The sequence below is a fragment of the Haliotis cracherodii genome, unplaced genomic scaffold, assembly GCF_022045235.1.
Source record: "Haliotis cracherodii isolate W230 unplaced genomic scaffold, xgHalCrac1.p SCAF_7, whole genome shotgun sequence".
Taxonomy (NCBI): Eukaryota; Metazoa; Mollusca; class Gastropoda; order Lepetellida; family Haliotidae; genus Haliotis; species Haliotis cracherodii.
In genome coordinates, this window is record NW_027266330.1 from 23,787,209 (window position 1) to 23,802,495 (window position 15,287).

At 40.9% G+C, this 15,287-nt stretch overlaps 1 protein-coding gene across 1 annotated transcript in view; it reads left to right on the forward strand.

Annotated features, from left to right (window-relative positions):
• Positions 1 to 13,341, forward strand: part of LOC139447679 (zinc finger and SCAN domain-containing protein 26-like) — a 92,543-nt gene extending 79,202 nt beyond the window's left edge. Inside the window, exon 2 of the mRNA XM_071229109.1 lies at positions 12,211 to 13,341. Coding sequence (XP_071085210.1) covers positions 12,211 to 12,812 — 602 coding nt within the window. The 3' untranslated portion in view covers positions 12,813 to 13,341. The remainder of the gene's footprint in view (positions 1 to 12,210) is intronic.
• Positions 13,342 to 15,287: the final 1,946 nt, after the last annotated feature.

Below are 15,287 nucleotides of genomic sequence, written 5' to 3' on the forward strand. Positions count from 1 at the left end.
TCATGCTTGTGTGTGTGGCAAGGTCTACACGTATCGATCAGGCTTGGTGTACCACAGACCCAGATGTCCACTTCTCACGCAACATGTACCAAAGTGAACTTAATTCTCAAGGACTGATCAGCCAACTTCTCCCCACTCGTTGACGAACAATAAAGAAATGTTGAATGATCTCTTGTAGAAGAGAGAGTGAGTTTGGTTGAATGCATCCTGTGGGGCTGCTTACGAACATAATCAAAGCTAAACAGGGATTTGAACCACAATCACAGGATTCTGGGGGGGAGCAATCGGGTAGCCTCGTGGTTAAGGCGTTCGCTCGTCATGCCAAAGACCCAGGTTCCATTCTCAACATGGGTACAATGTGAGAAGCCCATTTCTGGTGTCCCCTGCCGTGATATTGCTGGAATATTGCTAAAAGCATCGTAAAACTAAACTCACTCACTCACAGGATTCTGGCACTCCAAGGGAAGAAACTCTGCACAAGGAAGGAATGATGGCACTGCCCTTGCCAACTCCCAATAAAGAAGAGTCCACTTTGTGACTGATCAGTTCTGTGTCACTGTGCCCAGCTCTTCATTCATGCACCGCACATTCAAACTGAACATTTTCGCAAGCAATTTCCTATTTGTTTAGAACATGACTAAGTAACCGAAATGATTACAATACTTCAGGGTTTTTTTATTCAATGAGACCAATTATTTGATCATATTTCAAATGTTATAAAATATGGACACTTCGTTACCTTTATGCTAAACATTTTATTCATTTGGTGTGTTTCTTTCTCCAAGCAAATATATTGTATGATTTTGTTATTATCTTTTGCCTTAACAGTGTCAGTATCGTTACTTTATTATTAAATATGAAAATGATGTTTCAAACTAGCCAAAATGTTTGTGTTATGATAGTGAGGTCTGTTTATTCTAAGAATACTGTAAATCTGGAAAGTTTTGCAGGCAGGAAAGTACTGCAAAAACTGCGAGTAACATGCACTTGCAATAGTTTTACAATGATTTGTGGTTCAACAAAAAAAAACATAAGGAGGCATATTTCTTGTATTTACTTCCACACGTCAGCCAATTGCATAAGTAAACCAATAATCCCTCACATCCTGTTTCCTTAGTTACCCATGGTTACTCATCAGGAAAAGACATGACCTGCCACACTCGTCAAGTTGACATAACACTGAGTAATCCAGTCATACGCCAGCCAGTTAATGCTCTTGTCAAATTTGTCTTTGGTTAAAACACACAAACTAACACTGAGTTACCCTGTCATCATGTGGCTTCCCACTTATGAAAAATAACGTGCTGAAGTAGCTTTGATCTTTGGTAATCTCACCAACAGGGTGTTGCAAATATTTTCAGCCCCAGTTGAGGCTAGTGTTAGCCACTTGCAATAATTTCAGGGTGCTAATCTTTCCAGATTTACAACACTGTGTAACCAGCTGGCCGTGTCTGCACGGTTGTTTGTTCAGTACTGGTATATCTTATGTTCAGTCTGATGTTTAGATGTTTAGATGTTTACAATATGATTCAGATTCCCAGTTTGTTAGTCATACTGAAGTGATGGATCCGGGTCAGTTTTTTATCCCTCTCCCCTCTACACTGTGAGGGATGATGATGCTATCCATATATTGATGGATTGAACAGCTGAGTTTTCATTACGTGTTTTCATCGGATGCCATGTTACAAGGCAAGCTCCTCACAGCGATAGTCTATTCTCGGAGCTCTCTATACTATCGCTGCCACCAGTCAAAACTCCCCACTGTGATAGGTGGCCCCAACCATGCTTGGAGTTGAACTCGCAACCGAATGACCGTTATGTTTACAAACAAAAGACGACTGACGTGACGCCGAATACTATTACCGCTGATAAATAACTTTCTTTGTTTTTCAATTTGAATTTCTATTTCATTAAAACTGTCATCTTTAATTTATATAGTAAGAATGTTAGGGAGAAATTGGTTGATTTTCCGTTCATCTGCAATCTCGAACCAAACTAATTTTTAAAACAACAAAGTAAATTCATCTGGAAAACATGGTCAGTGGTAAACCTTTTCAAAATGAAATATGATGGCATTCCCAAAGACATAAACAAAAGTATAAACGTTACTTCATATGGGGTAAGAGGGCAAATTTCAAGACTCTTTTAATGGCCGCACCCACACTGGTGGCAGCGATGTAACCGAGAGTGTAACGAAGGTGTCACGGGCTGGGAAGGAGCATGGTTACAAGGAATCCAGGGGCTATAACTCTAGCTGGCTTATAACATATAGCACTTTTCACAAGCAGAAGATATAGAACAAGTATGAACCTTAAACGAACAAGAGTGTTTGTCAACATTGCACACTACATTCACCACCACTGCTTTCGCAGACCATACTCCTGAACAGCACATTTTATTTTCAAGGTACCTAATCGTGTGGACATTTACAATGACTGTCCTACATCAAATGTCACTGATATTGGTGCAGTGGATCAGTGTATTTGTTAAACCCTATTACTACTATTCCTTAAAGAAATAGGTTAATGATATACTTCCTGGTTGGTTGTTGTGGAAAAATCCTCAGGTAATAAGATAGCCCAGTCATTGACGCTGTGTTGGCTTTTCCTGGGTACACCTGAGGTAACTGTTTGAATGGCATGAACAATAAATAATGATAATGTGTAGATTTATAATTTTACCAAATCAACACCCTAAATCATACTCAAAGAGCTACTTTATTACCTATGGATCTAGAGTTCACTAGACTTCCATTTTACATTATATACGTTTTCCAGTATACAACCGAAAAAACTTACAAAAAGGGCATTTATTTAATTTTTTCAGTTGTTCTCTGTTTGTTTTATGCACATGGTTATTATTATCACTTAAGGGCAGTGGGGTAGCCTAGTGGGTAAAGCGTTCACTCGTCACGCTGAAGACCCGGGTTCAGTTCCCCACATGGGTACAACGTGTGTGGACAAGGCAAGTCAAGCTTCGTTCTGTTTTTGTCCAAAGGGTAGATATTTCGATTGTTCAGAATATTTTGTGCTAAATTTGTCAGATACTGTTCTTGGTTTTGGGACACCCCTTCAATGTGAAAGAATGTTTACTTTTTTTCTGATTTTAGCCTTTGCAGTCAGTTAATAATTAATCTGAAATGAATGATGTCAGAATGTATAATGGCAGCCATATTTTGAATGGTACAGTTTTAATTACTGTAACATATTTCGTGTATATATATTATGTGGTGAATATGAATGTGACTTTTTGTGACCTGTTTTATCAAAATGGTTTGTACAAACACAATAAATTGTTTTCATGAAACTTCTTTTTTCTTGTAGTCATTAGAAATCATACTATATTTGTATATATTTGTTGTCCTGAAATCAATGATTAATTGCATCTTCTTTATATAAAAGCAAGATAGCATTACCCTCCAGACCTTTGAAGCAACACATGGACTGGCTGCAGCAACCCACGACCTGACTTTGTCTCGGTCTGTTCCCAGTGTGAGGATAGTCTTGTAGAGCATTCTAAGTGAATTATCTGCCTAAACACATTCCATTGGGAGTTAAGGATAATTAGCGATGGACTGGATCATATATGAATGATTAAATGAAGATGAGTGATGACAGCAGGTGTTCGCAAAAAGGGTTAAGGTGTCCTGCCCTACAGATAGAACCCGCCACTCAGACAATTTCCAACCATTCACATAATTTGCATGAGAAAGCAAATGTTTGATTTTTGATGGTAAAAACAAACCAGACAATCCAGTGACAGATAGCTCCCATAACATGATTGCAAGGATGAATAATTGTAGAGGAGCATTTTGACACAGTTTGTTGGTTGTCTAGACACTCAATGCTGCCTTTACATTCCGCAACTACTTGTGAGCGTGTTTCTTGTTTAGCTTGGCAATATTCCAGCTGTATGATGGCAGTTAATAATGATGGACCAGACAATCCAGTGATTGACTTGAACATTGATCTATGCAATCCGTCTTGTCAATATGACATAAAACATCGATGCTAGAAAATAACCAGTCTTTATTACTCCCTGAAACAGATTCAGGTGGGCAAAAATGGCAAACGTTGCTTATGGGATCAAATACCCTGAAATATTCATGACTGAGGAAGCTATCTGCTTTAAATACTCAAACTGTTTCTTGTACAGAGAGATGTGTCCACCCTTGCCTGTTTCCTCTTCTTGAACACTTTAGGTCGTAATGCAAAGTATATAGAGGATATTCTATTTGTGTTCATGTCATACTATGTTTAGGACACAAGTGTCCTAAAAATAGTATGACATGAACACGAATATGATGTTCTGTTTATTACCAAAGAAGATGTCTGCATACAGAGACGAATTTTAGCGTTTAACTATCACAGCAAGTTGCAAGCATTGTCGAAAAGTAGGTTCTCACATATGGTTGCCATGGAAACCAAACTTGTTTCCTGAACCATTCTTTTTAAAGATATTAGGAGTGGCTGTCTGTTGGAAAGTCCAGTCAAAAGATTCAACTTATGATAAAAGAGAAAAAGGCAAAACAAATACAAGCAGGCCCAAACCGTCCACAGATTGCAGGGCAGTCTTTTGTGTGTCGATTACCCCCTGGATGGTCAAACCCAAACAGCCATTGCCTTGGCTGTGGAGGCAAGGGCTAGGGTCCTACGTCACTTCAAAGAGGGGTCTGTCACCTGATGCAGACTACTTCAAAGGCCCCGTGAGCCCAGGTAACACCGACACTGACCTTTGCAGTTGAAAGAGCTTTGCCCTTTGAGCATGCTCTTACATATCTTCTCTGACTGATGAAGCTGAAATTTGGCAGGTTTCTGCTTATGAAGACATGTTATCTCCTTCAAATCAGTGTGATTTTATTGTAAGTTTTCGTTTTAGGTATAAATCTTGTTCTTAGGACCCATTGGGCACTGGGCATAATCTCTGTGATAATGTCATGACAAGATCCAAGGTCCACTATTAGCACTCAATATCGCTGTCCTCAACGATGTTGCAAAGCTACTTTTTTACCTTTTCCCACAATCATTTGTAACGTTTATCTCACTTGGATATGTTTTACCAAAGCAAGATTGAAGTGTCATCAACATATTACTTCATAAATCAGGTGAGCTACAGAGCCTTGTGGCGCTATTTTTCAGCTGTATGTATTCATAACAATAGGCTTTACATTGAACACGTGAATGCCATACATGAAGTACAAATTGGTCAAGCTTTGGCTTTGTTACTTTCAGGTTATCCTATGATCCAGGGACAAGTTTGGGGACCTCAAGTTGGACTCCCCATGCCAAACTTTATGCATATGAGCCCGTCAATGAATGCTGTGCTTCAGTCTGTGAACCTACCATCTGGTGGTTCAACTGTTAGGAAGAAAGCATGGCCGTGTCCTCAGTGTGGGAAATCCTTCTCAGACCAGGGGGCTCTGATCTACCACAAGGAGGCCATTCATGACAGGAAGGTGTTTCAGTGTCAGTGTGGAAAAGTCTACAAATATAGAACTGGACTTATTGGTCATCGCAAAGTGTGTAGTGTCTTAGCAATGGGTGCTAACAATGGTGGAATGAACTCCTAGAGCCTTTGTCATCTTAATATTGCGTTCGTAGGTATCAGTCAATATTCTATTGGATATGAGGATTTTGATTGCATAACTTGAGGTTTCAAGGATGGTGTTGTTTGTTTGTTTGTTTGTTGTTTAACGCTGCACTCAGCAATATTCCAGCTATATGATGGCGGTCTGTAAGTAATCGAGCCTAGACTAGACAATTCAGTGAAATCATGAGCATCGATCTACGCAAGTGGTATACAATGACATGCATCAACCAGGTCAGCAAGCCTGTCCACTTAATCCCTTTTGTTGCCTCTTAATACAATCATAGGTTGCTGAAGACCAATTATGACCCGGATCTTCACAGGTACCCAAAGAGAGTAATACAAGCATTGTCGAGCATGATCCAATCCTCTTATGCGTCCTCTGCAGTAATCAGATGCTCAGTTACTGGATTGATGAGGACAATTATGACCCGGCTGTTCACAGGTACCCTAAGAGAGTAATACAAGCATTGTCGAGCATGATCTGATCCTCTTATGCGTCCTCTGTAGTAATCGGATGCTCCCTTACTGGATTGATGAGGACACCCCAGGTTACAAGGACTAGAACTACTATCCACTCAAACCTTAAGTTATTCACGTTTCCATCGGTAATTAACCTGAACATTATTTTGTCAATCACACGTGTATCAGCAAAACATAATTCACAACCATACACCTTGAAATAAACCACCACATCTTCATTTTCAAACATACGCTTGACATTGATCTCATTTTGATAAACATTGAAGAAACCACTGATACCGATTGATATTCATGTACCAAAACACCATATCTTTCCCAGACTGTCGCAAGTACTGAGTTGTACTAGAGGAACTATTGAAGTGGAACATGTTCAATACATGTTGAGGCACAGGTTGCCCTGTCTGAGGTGCTGCCATTTGCTGTGCAGAGTTGTGTCCCATGGGCACTCCAGAAGCCGATGATCCTGGGGTGAATCCTGGTTCGCTCTGATTATGGTTCTAGGTTTGTCAGCACCATACCCGTGCTTGTGGGTTTCACCAAAGTGGTAAACGTCTGAGACCTGCATCACTTCGGGCTTTCCTCTCACATGAAGCTGACACACTGTGATACTACTGGAATACTTATTAAAAGCGGCGTTAAACCCAACTCACTAGGATACATGTCGCTGGATGACTGATTTTGTTTTCTGTATGTCAATATGACTGTCACTTTGTTAACAAACAAATATATTTCATGGGAAGCAAAATGAAGGATACAAAATAAAAAGATGGCTATTTCATGTGGAAGTAAATACTAAATGATGCATAACTTTCTTTCCCATATGACATGTTACTGTCAAACTGTCAAATTAGTCATTTGGTAAAATGACTGTGAACTCTAGTCATTTGGTTAATTTTCTAGACTTGAACATTCTTCACTGGATAAGAAGACTAGAAAAATGGAGACTATTGATGACTTGATGTTGCAAAATGAACATATTTCTAAACTCTTCCTATTCTTTAACATTGGCATCCACATAAAAACCGGATATACATTTCATGGCTTCCAGCACTGTGGCATCCAGAACACAGCTTAACAGGGCTCAGCATCCTGGGTTCAAAAAGCAGATTGGCTCTCTCACAGTACGCCATTATGCATTGAAATCCAACATGTAAACACCATACTGACAACCATTTTGATATGGCTTTTTTGTTCATTTCAGGCTGTGGATCCTTTCCAAAAGTACACACGTCCGATTATCTCCCAGTCGGAGATCAAACCTATGGCAGCCATCTTGGGTCTTTTTCCGAACAATTGTCATACCCTCAGGGATCAGGAATGTTACAGATGGGAACTTTCCATGGCCTCATCTCCTCCCGGGGACATGTAGAACTGCCAGGCAGTAGTGTTAACAGCAGCTTGTTGTTTGAGTCGCCCACCCCTGGAAAAGCTAAAAGGAAACGAACAGCATGCCCTGTATGTAACAGGCTGTTCTCTGATCAAAGAGCCATGTTGTATCACAAGGAGTCTGCTCATGAGGACAAAGTGTTCCCCTGTGAATGTGGGAAGGTGTACAAGCATAAACCCAACCTTATGGCACATGCCAAGCGGTGTGGCTATCGTTTGACTTTAGTTCAGAAAGTGGACTGATTCAATCGCAACTGTTTATTGCTTTAAATTCTCTTCGTAAATATTGTTTGGTTGGTCGAATGTTTAGACTCTCACAGCCTTTCGCAGGCTATTACTTTATCGTCATTTCATTGTGGGGGGCGGTCGGGTAGCCTAGTGGTTAAAGCGTTCGCTCGTCACGCCGAAGACCCGGGTTCGATTACCAACATGGGTACAATGTGTGAAGCCCATTTCTGGTGTCCCCCGCCGTGATATTGCTGGAAAATTGCTCATTCACTCATTCACTCACTCACTCACTGATTGACACCTGCTTGTGCAGGGATATCAAGGATCCTGCTTTCATTCTTTTCTTTTCATCTCAATGACAAAGTGTCCAAGCCCATCTGGTTCTCACAATACCAGCAATACTGTTGAGACACTGCAAACAGCCTAGAGAACAGACAATGCTAACTGGGATACATGTTTGTTCCCTCTTTCTGAACTGGAGATTATTCTTGATGATTTTGTTACTCTGGTGGGTGGGTGGGTGCAATCAGCCATGTGAACAAAGATGCTGCCAAAAGATACTCAGGGGTCACAGATATTTTTTTGTTTTTTTTGTTTTGTTTGTTTGTTTGTTTAACGCCGTAATCCGTTATATTCCATCTTTATGACGGCGGTCTGTAAATCCAGTGATTGACATCATGAGCATCGATCCACGCAGATACTAAGAGATAAATGTATTAGAGATAAATATTTTCAAATAATGCCACATTTTTCAATGCAAAGAGTGCAGTTCAGTTGCATCTACAATGAACCATGTTATACCCACATTGACTGTTACTTGTCATGCATTGCATGTACTGTACATGGGCTAAACAACTGGTAAGGATAGGATTTATGGATAAACAACTTCTTTATTACAATTAAGAGCAATGTTTCGGTGTAGGTTAGAACCTAGAACCTACACCGAAACGTTGCTCTTAATGGTGTTAGAACCTACACCGAAATGTTGCTCTTAATTGTAATAAAGAAGTTGTTTATCCATAAATTCTTATCCTAACTTAGTACTCCAACTTCTAAATGCCTATCAAAGAAGTTATACAACTGGTTGCTCTCGGGCGTGTGTTCTGTGTAGCTTTGTCAATCACCTTCAATCATGCACTTTTCATTGCTTTTAACAGTTGTCAGTTTTCCCACTTCTATTAAAGCATCCAATCAGTGTGACATAGGCACAAACATGTTCACATTGTCACATACTCAGACCTCACATACCCTTGTTGACATAAGTTCATGTTGGATACCATACACACCTAGCTGACCCTTCAATAATGACGTTGAATTTATATGATTACAGCAATAATTTGAAATTGCTTTAATAGCCACGTTAGAAGCTGAAGTCACAGTGAAGACAAAACAGTTCTATGTGTATAGAGTGGAAGGATAGGGCAATCAAACAAAACTTTCTGCCATCCAAGATTCAGTACTTGACCGTTGATTGCCTTACAAAAAGATCACAAGTGTGTTATCCGAAGTCCGGAAGAAGTCTGTTTGGGGTACCTGGTTACCCAGAGAAAATAGTCTGCATTCCAAATACATTTCTCATGTATATTTTGTAGTTAGTTCACATTCACTTAAGTCATGACTGACATTATATATATGTGACAATGTTCTTTTAGCAATAGAAGTTTTAGTCCTTTTTGAGTTCATGTGGAAACACAGTCACATGATGTGAAGTCCTTGTGATAGATGTAAATACAGTGATTTATAGACAAATGTCACACAAGATTTGAATAAAAGTCATGGTTTATTCACTCTTGTGTCGTATGTGTATGGGGTACTTAATATGTGTGTGTGTGTGTGGGGGGGGGGGGGGGGGGCAGTCGTCTAGGGTGCAGCAATTCCCTTGGGCACGCCAGAAACCTATGATTGTGGGTTCGAATCCTGGTTCGCCTGGATTATGTTTCTAGGTTTGTCAGCACCCATACCCATGCTCGTGGGTTTCACCGAAGTGGTGAACGTCTGAGACCTACATCACTTCGGGCTTTCCTCCCACATTAAGCTGACACACCTGATATAACTGGAATACTGTTAAAACCAGCGTTAAGCCCAACTCACTCACTCACTATAATATCCGGTCTCTGCTTATACTCTTTCGAAAATGTCCTGTTTGCCAATTATAACCTGTCCGTCTTGCACTATTTCAAATCGGATATTTGGCAGTCACAATCGGACAAGTCTGGATCCCTGGTTCAAATTACTGCGGAAATTCTGTTCTAGGTGAGGATGGAAACCATTGAATCCATGTTAATTTGTATTTTGAAAATGTCATTTTGGACATGAATAACATTATTCTACCAAATAAGACACACAATTTGCCTGTATATATATTTTCATAAATGGACATAGTTCATATGTCCATCAAGTGAAAATCAGACCCAGGTGCTTATTTAAAGGAGATACTCAGAAGACATTGACTGAATGAGATTACGTTTGTACTGGTAAACAATACACGGGCGGAGTATATCCCATTACCCAATAAGACAAGGGACCCGTGAAGATTCCAGGGTAGAATAGGTCTTCAGCAACCCATACTTGCCGTAAAAGGCGACGGACGGGATCGGGTGGTCAGGCTTGCTGACTTGGTTGATGCATGTCATCGATCCCAATTGCGTGGATCGATGCTCATGTTGTCAATCACTGGATGGTCTGGTCCAGACTAGATTATTTACAGACCGCCGTCATATAGCGGGGATATTGCTGAGTGCGGCGTTAAACAACAAACAAACAAAACAAACAAATAAATAAGACAAGTACTGGACGGCTCGGAGTCAATATACTGTGTCTAAGTGGGATATTCATGTGAAACTGCATCATGGTGTCTCAGTGAGCTAGCACTATTAAATCGGCATCAGTCCAGACTAGTACAAGCAGCCACACACACACACACATACATTCAATTGTACGACCACCGCTATATAAGTGTAATAATCTTGGATGCGACGTTAAACCCCATTTCCCCTAACCTCACCATTACCCAATATTTTGTCGCAGGAGATGACTAAAAGCGGACCGGGTGGTTAAAATGTTTGACTTGCTGGGCCGTGCCCATATTATTCTCAGGTTTTGATGGCTGCTCGTCTTTCGAACCACTTGATTGGCTGGCCAATACTATATTATTTATAGGTGATCTTGAAAAAGTTGTAAGAATGTTGACTGAAGTTTAAAGATTTAACAATACACTTACATTTCACTTCCACTGATTTACCCACCTGAAAGATAAAAGCGGATCCTCTGTTTCATATTTAGATCAATGTATAAAGATTCAGAGTGACCACATACTATGCACAAGACTGTATGACAAGAGGAAGACTTTTAACTTTCTGGTGGTCAAAGCTCCCTTTGTGCGGGCGGTTTTCTGGCAGCTCTAGACTTTGGTGTCCACATCTTGCAGTCAGGCGTGCTCTTTTTGGGGGGATGTGAGCCAAGGCTCAAAACACCCAAGAGCGATTTCAGTCTTGGCCTAGGTCACTCTAAAGTGATCTCAGCTAAGACCCAAATCACTCAAGAGTGAATTGTATGGGGCATTGAGTTGGGCCTACTTTTACTGGTGAGTGAGTGATTGAGTGAGTAGGATTTTATGCCTCTCTTAGCAATATTCCAGCAATATCACGGCGGGGAAAATGGGCTTCACACAATGTACCCAGGTGGGGAATCGAACCTAGGTCTTCGGCGTCACAAGCGAACGCCTTAACTACTGGGCTACGCTACCGCCCCCATATTTGTAGTGCGCTTGGATTTTCGCGAGCGCTTGGTGTCGTCGGCGTTGTAACTGATTCGTGGACACCTGCTTGTGGTGTGTTGTGTTGTGTTGTGGTGTGGTGTGGTGTGGTGTGGTGTGGTGTGGTGTGGTGTAAACCTAGTTTTAGCAGAGACTTCTTGTGATAATGGAGCGTTTTTTGTCGCTCTGTTTTAGAAGTGGTGGTGTGGTTGGCTTTTCGCGAGCGCTTGGTGTCGTCGGTGATGTTGCTGATTCGTGGACACCTGCTTGTCGTGTGGTGTGTGGTGGCTTGTGGTGTGGTGTAAACCCAGTTTTAGCCGAGACTTCTTGTGATGATGGAGCGTTTTTTTGTCGCTTTCGTTTGAACTTTAGTACAGTGTATCGTGAATTATGTGCATACGTATTGTTAGGACCATTATGTTCAGGCTTGAAATATCATAATGAGGGGTGTCTTATACATAATATATTAATGACGAGGACTCGAGTACTTGTCTGTTTGGTAAAGCACATTCACTGCCTAACGAAGGAAAAATATCTATTTTGGTGACTCAGTTTTTAACACAACAACATTGTCCAATATTGTTACTCTTCTAATCCAAATACCAAATATTCACAGCTGGAAAAAACGAACTATTGTATTGTTATGGTGCTACACAAAATATATAAAAATGTTGAAACGCATGTTCAGTACCCGTTAATTATAATAATTTTTGTTGTCCTTAAATAGTATTCAGGATAGTTAAGTAATAATTGCTGAACATTTCTCTTTCCAGGGCGAGATAGTGAAGACGTGTCACAGGAACAGGACCTCCTCTACTGCAGATCCTGCAGCTTCTTCACCATCAGCCAACACGACCTTCACCAACACATGGCGTCCCACGCAGCAGGAGATGCTGGAGACTTCTTGTGTGACCGCTGCAACCAAACCTTCACCACCCAGCACGAGTACTACCTCCACCTGGTCCAGCAACACGACTACAGGGGACAGTTTGAATGTGCATATTGTGCTCTGAAGTCCACAACCTTTGATGAGCATCAACGCCATGTGGACAACCACGCCCACGAGTTATTTCTTGGCACTGCCTCGTTCCTTCAGTGTCCAAATTGTTTCAAGCATTTCTCTCGCAAGCATACTTTGCAGCATCATATGAGGAATTGTGGTCTTCCAACAGATCTGCATAAAGCATTTTTATGCAATATGTGCAATACTAATTTTTCGTCCAAGAGAGCTCTGAATACTCATGTGAATGGTATGCATAAGAACAAGCTGTACGTGTGTGGTGTATGTGGAGAGAGGTTTCGGTGGAGAGCAGCTCTACGAAACCATAGGTTAAAAAGCCCTGCATGTCAGGTGAAAAAAACACAAAATTCGTAAGTTAGGTAGACTGCACAAGTATTTGGTGGTCAACAGATATAAAACCCAGATAACGTAATTTGTGTCGAACGTCAGGACAAAATGTTTGAAAGGAAGGCGTTATGTGTGAACCATAATATTCTTGAATAAATATTCTTTTAAAGATATATGCATCACTAGTACAACAAAAATTAATCTCTTCAGCAACCCAGTCTTGCCGTAAAGGGCAACTATGCTTGTCGTAAGCGGCGACTAACGGGATCGGGGGGTCAGGCTCGCTGACTTGGTTGATGCATGTCATTGATCCCAATTGTGTGGATCGATGCTCATGATATTTATCGCTGGATTGTCTACCCCATACTCGATTATTTACAGACCACCGTTATATAGTTGGAATATTGCCGAGTGCGGCGATAAACAACAAGCCACCCAAACCACCCTTCTAAGTGAGTGAATTACTTGTGTTTAACGCCGCTTTGAACAGTATTCCACATAGGACACACAGTTTTATGAACTTTGCACGAGTGTTATTTTCGCCAAAAGCACCAGAATAGACGGTTAGAATCCAGTGTGTGTACATGCATATTGCGCTCTGTTAACTCAGTCTACTCCGCATGGCATTTTAAGAAAGGTTTGAAATAAATGATTGTAACAGATTTCGGTATTCTTGTATATGTCTCCCGTTTAATTATCGAGTTTTGACCAGGAAGCTGAATGACCTGAAACATGAGCAACTGTCCGTTCCAACAGGTCTGATGACACAATGAATATGTGTTTGTTTGTTTGTTGTTTAACCCCTGCGCTCAACAATATTCCAGCTATATGATGGTGGTCTGTAAAAATATCGAATCTGGACACGACAATCCAGTGATTGACTTCATGACCATCGATCAACACAATTGGGATACGACTGCAGCGCTTTTACGACCGAATCACTGTGACATTCATCTCCCGATTATTTTAAGAATGACATTACACGATAAATGTATTATTAACCTAGTGTTTCCGTATTGTAAATTCGTTAGGAATACAAAAAAATATATTTCGCTCGCATTATAGCCTACAATTGTTATTTCTAATATATGATATTTATGATACGGAAACACACGAGGGTAATGGTCTCTATGTTACTACACTATTCAATCTATGTCTGAACCCTGATCGCTGTGCAGAGTTGCGTCCCTTGGGTACGCCAGAAACCTATGATTGTTGGTTCGAATCCCGGTTCGCCCAGATTATGTTTCTAGGTTTGTCAGCACCATACCCGTGCACGTGGGTTTCACCGAAGTGGTAAACGTCTGAGACCTGCATCACTTCGGGCTTTCCTTCCACATTAAGCTGACACGCCGTGATATAACAGTAAAACTGTTAAAGGCGGCGTTAAACCAAACTCACTCACTCACTTAACCCCGATATATGAATATTCAAAGTCCTGACAGGGTGTCAAAGTGCCGAGTATGAATTCACACTAGTGCTGTCAGGTACATTTTGGTCTGTGTGTGGGGTCACTGATCGATTTCTATGACATCTACGCCCATAAGATCAACTCCAACCTCATTGCCCGGATCCCAAATGAAAACTTAAGAGAAATAATTCAATATTATCATATATTTAGTGAGGCACGCATGCATTCAAACATATTTACATCGCTTAAAATTCCAGCTAGAAAGAGCTACTGCGTCTGTGAAAAATGTCAACATATCCAACATGAAGTGTGCAGGGTACGTCTTCATATGGTGAAGCCCATTTCTGGTGTTCCTCGCCGTGATATTTTTGGAATATTGCTAAAAGCGGCGTAAAACCATACTCACGCACTCACTCACTTCATATGGGACTTTCAGTGCATTATTTGTTGCCGTGAACTGATGTGAAAGGAGAGCCTGTTCCAGAGGTAGGATCCAGTCTCCAATGGAACGATCGCCATACGTTTTCGAAAGCGAGGCAATGCTATACTTATCTGAAAACATTAAATGGATATTTTTCTTGAATGAAACAACATTGAATACCCATCTACCTTCAGTCTGCTTCAATGACAGTGTTTTTTGCTGTTTTTTTTAATGTATTTAATATTCAAACTAACTGAAAATACAGTGTTTCAATTTATGATAAAATGGTGCAGCCAACATCTTGTTGGTGCAACCTGATTAATTTACTTGGTTGCACCTAGTGCAGGTGGTAAATCAGAATGAAATCGTTCCCTGTATTGTTACCTGTTGATTCCCAAATTGAAACAATATGTTAACCCAGAAATCTGTACGTAAGTGCTAGCCCACTGAAATACAATGCCGCAGTTTAACATGAATACCCCACTGAGACACACTGACTCCGAGCCGACCAGTTCTTGTTTTAGCCCCTTAATGCCGAGCGCCAGACAGGGTAACAACAAGTACCATCTTTTAACGTCTTTTGGCATGACGCGCCCGGGGATCGAACCCCGGACCTTCCGTTCTCCGGGCGGACGCTCTAGCACTAGACCACGGAGGCGGTCTGAAACCA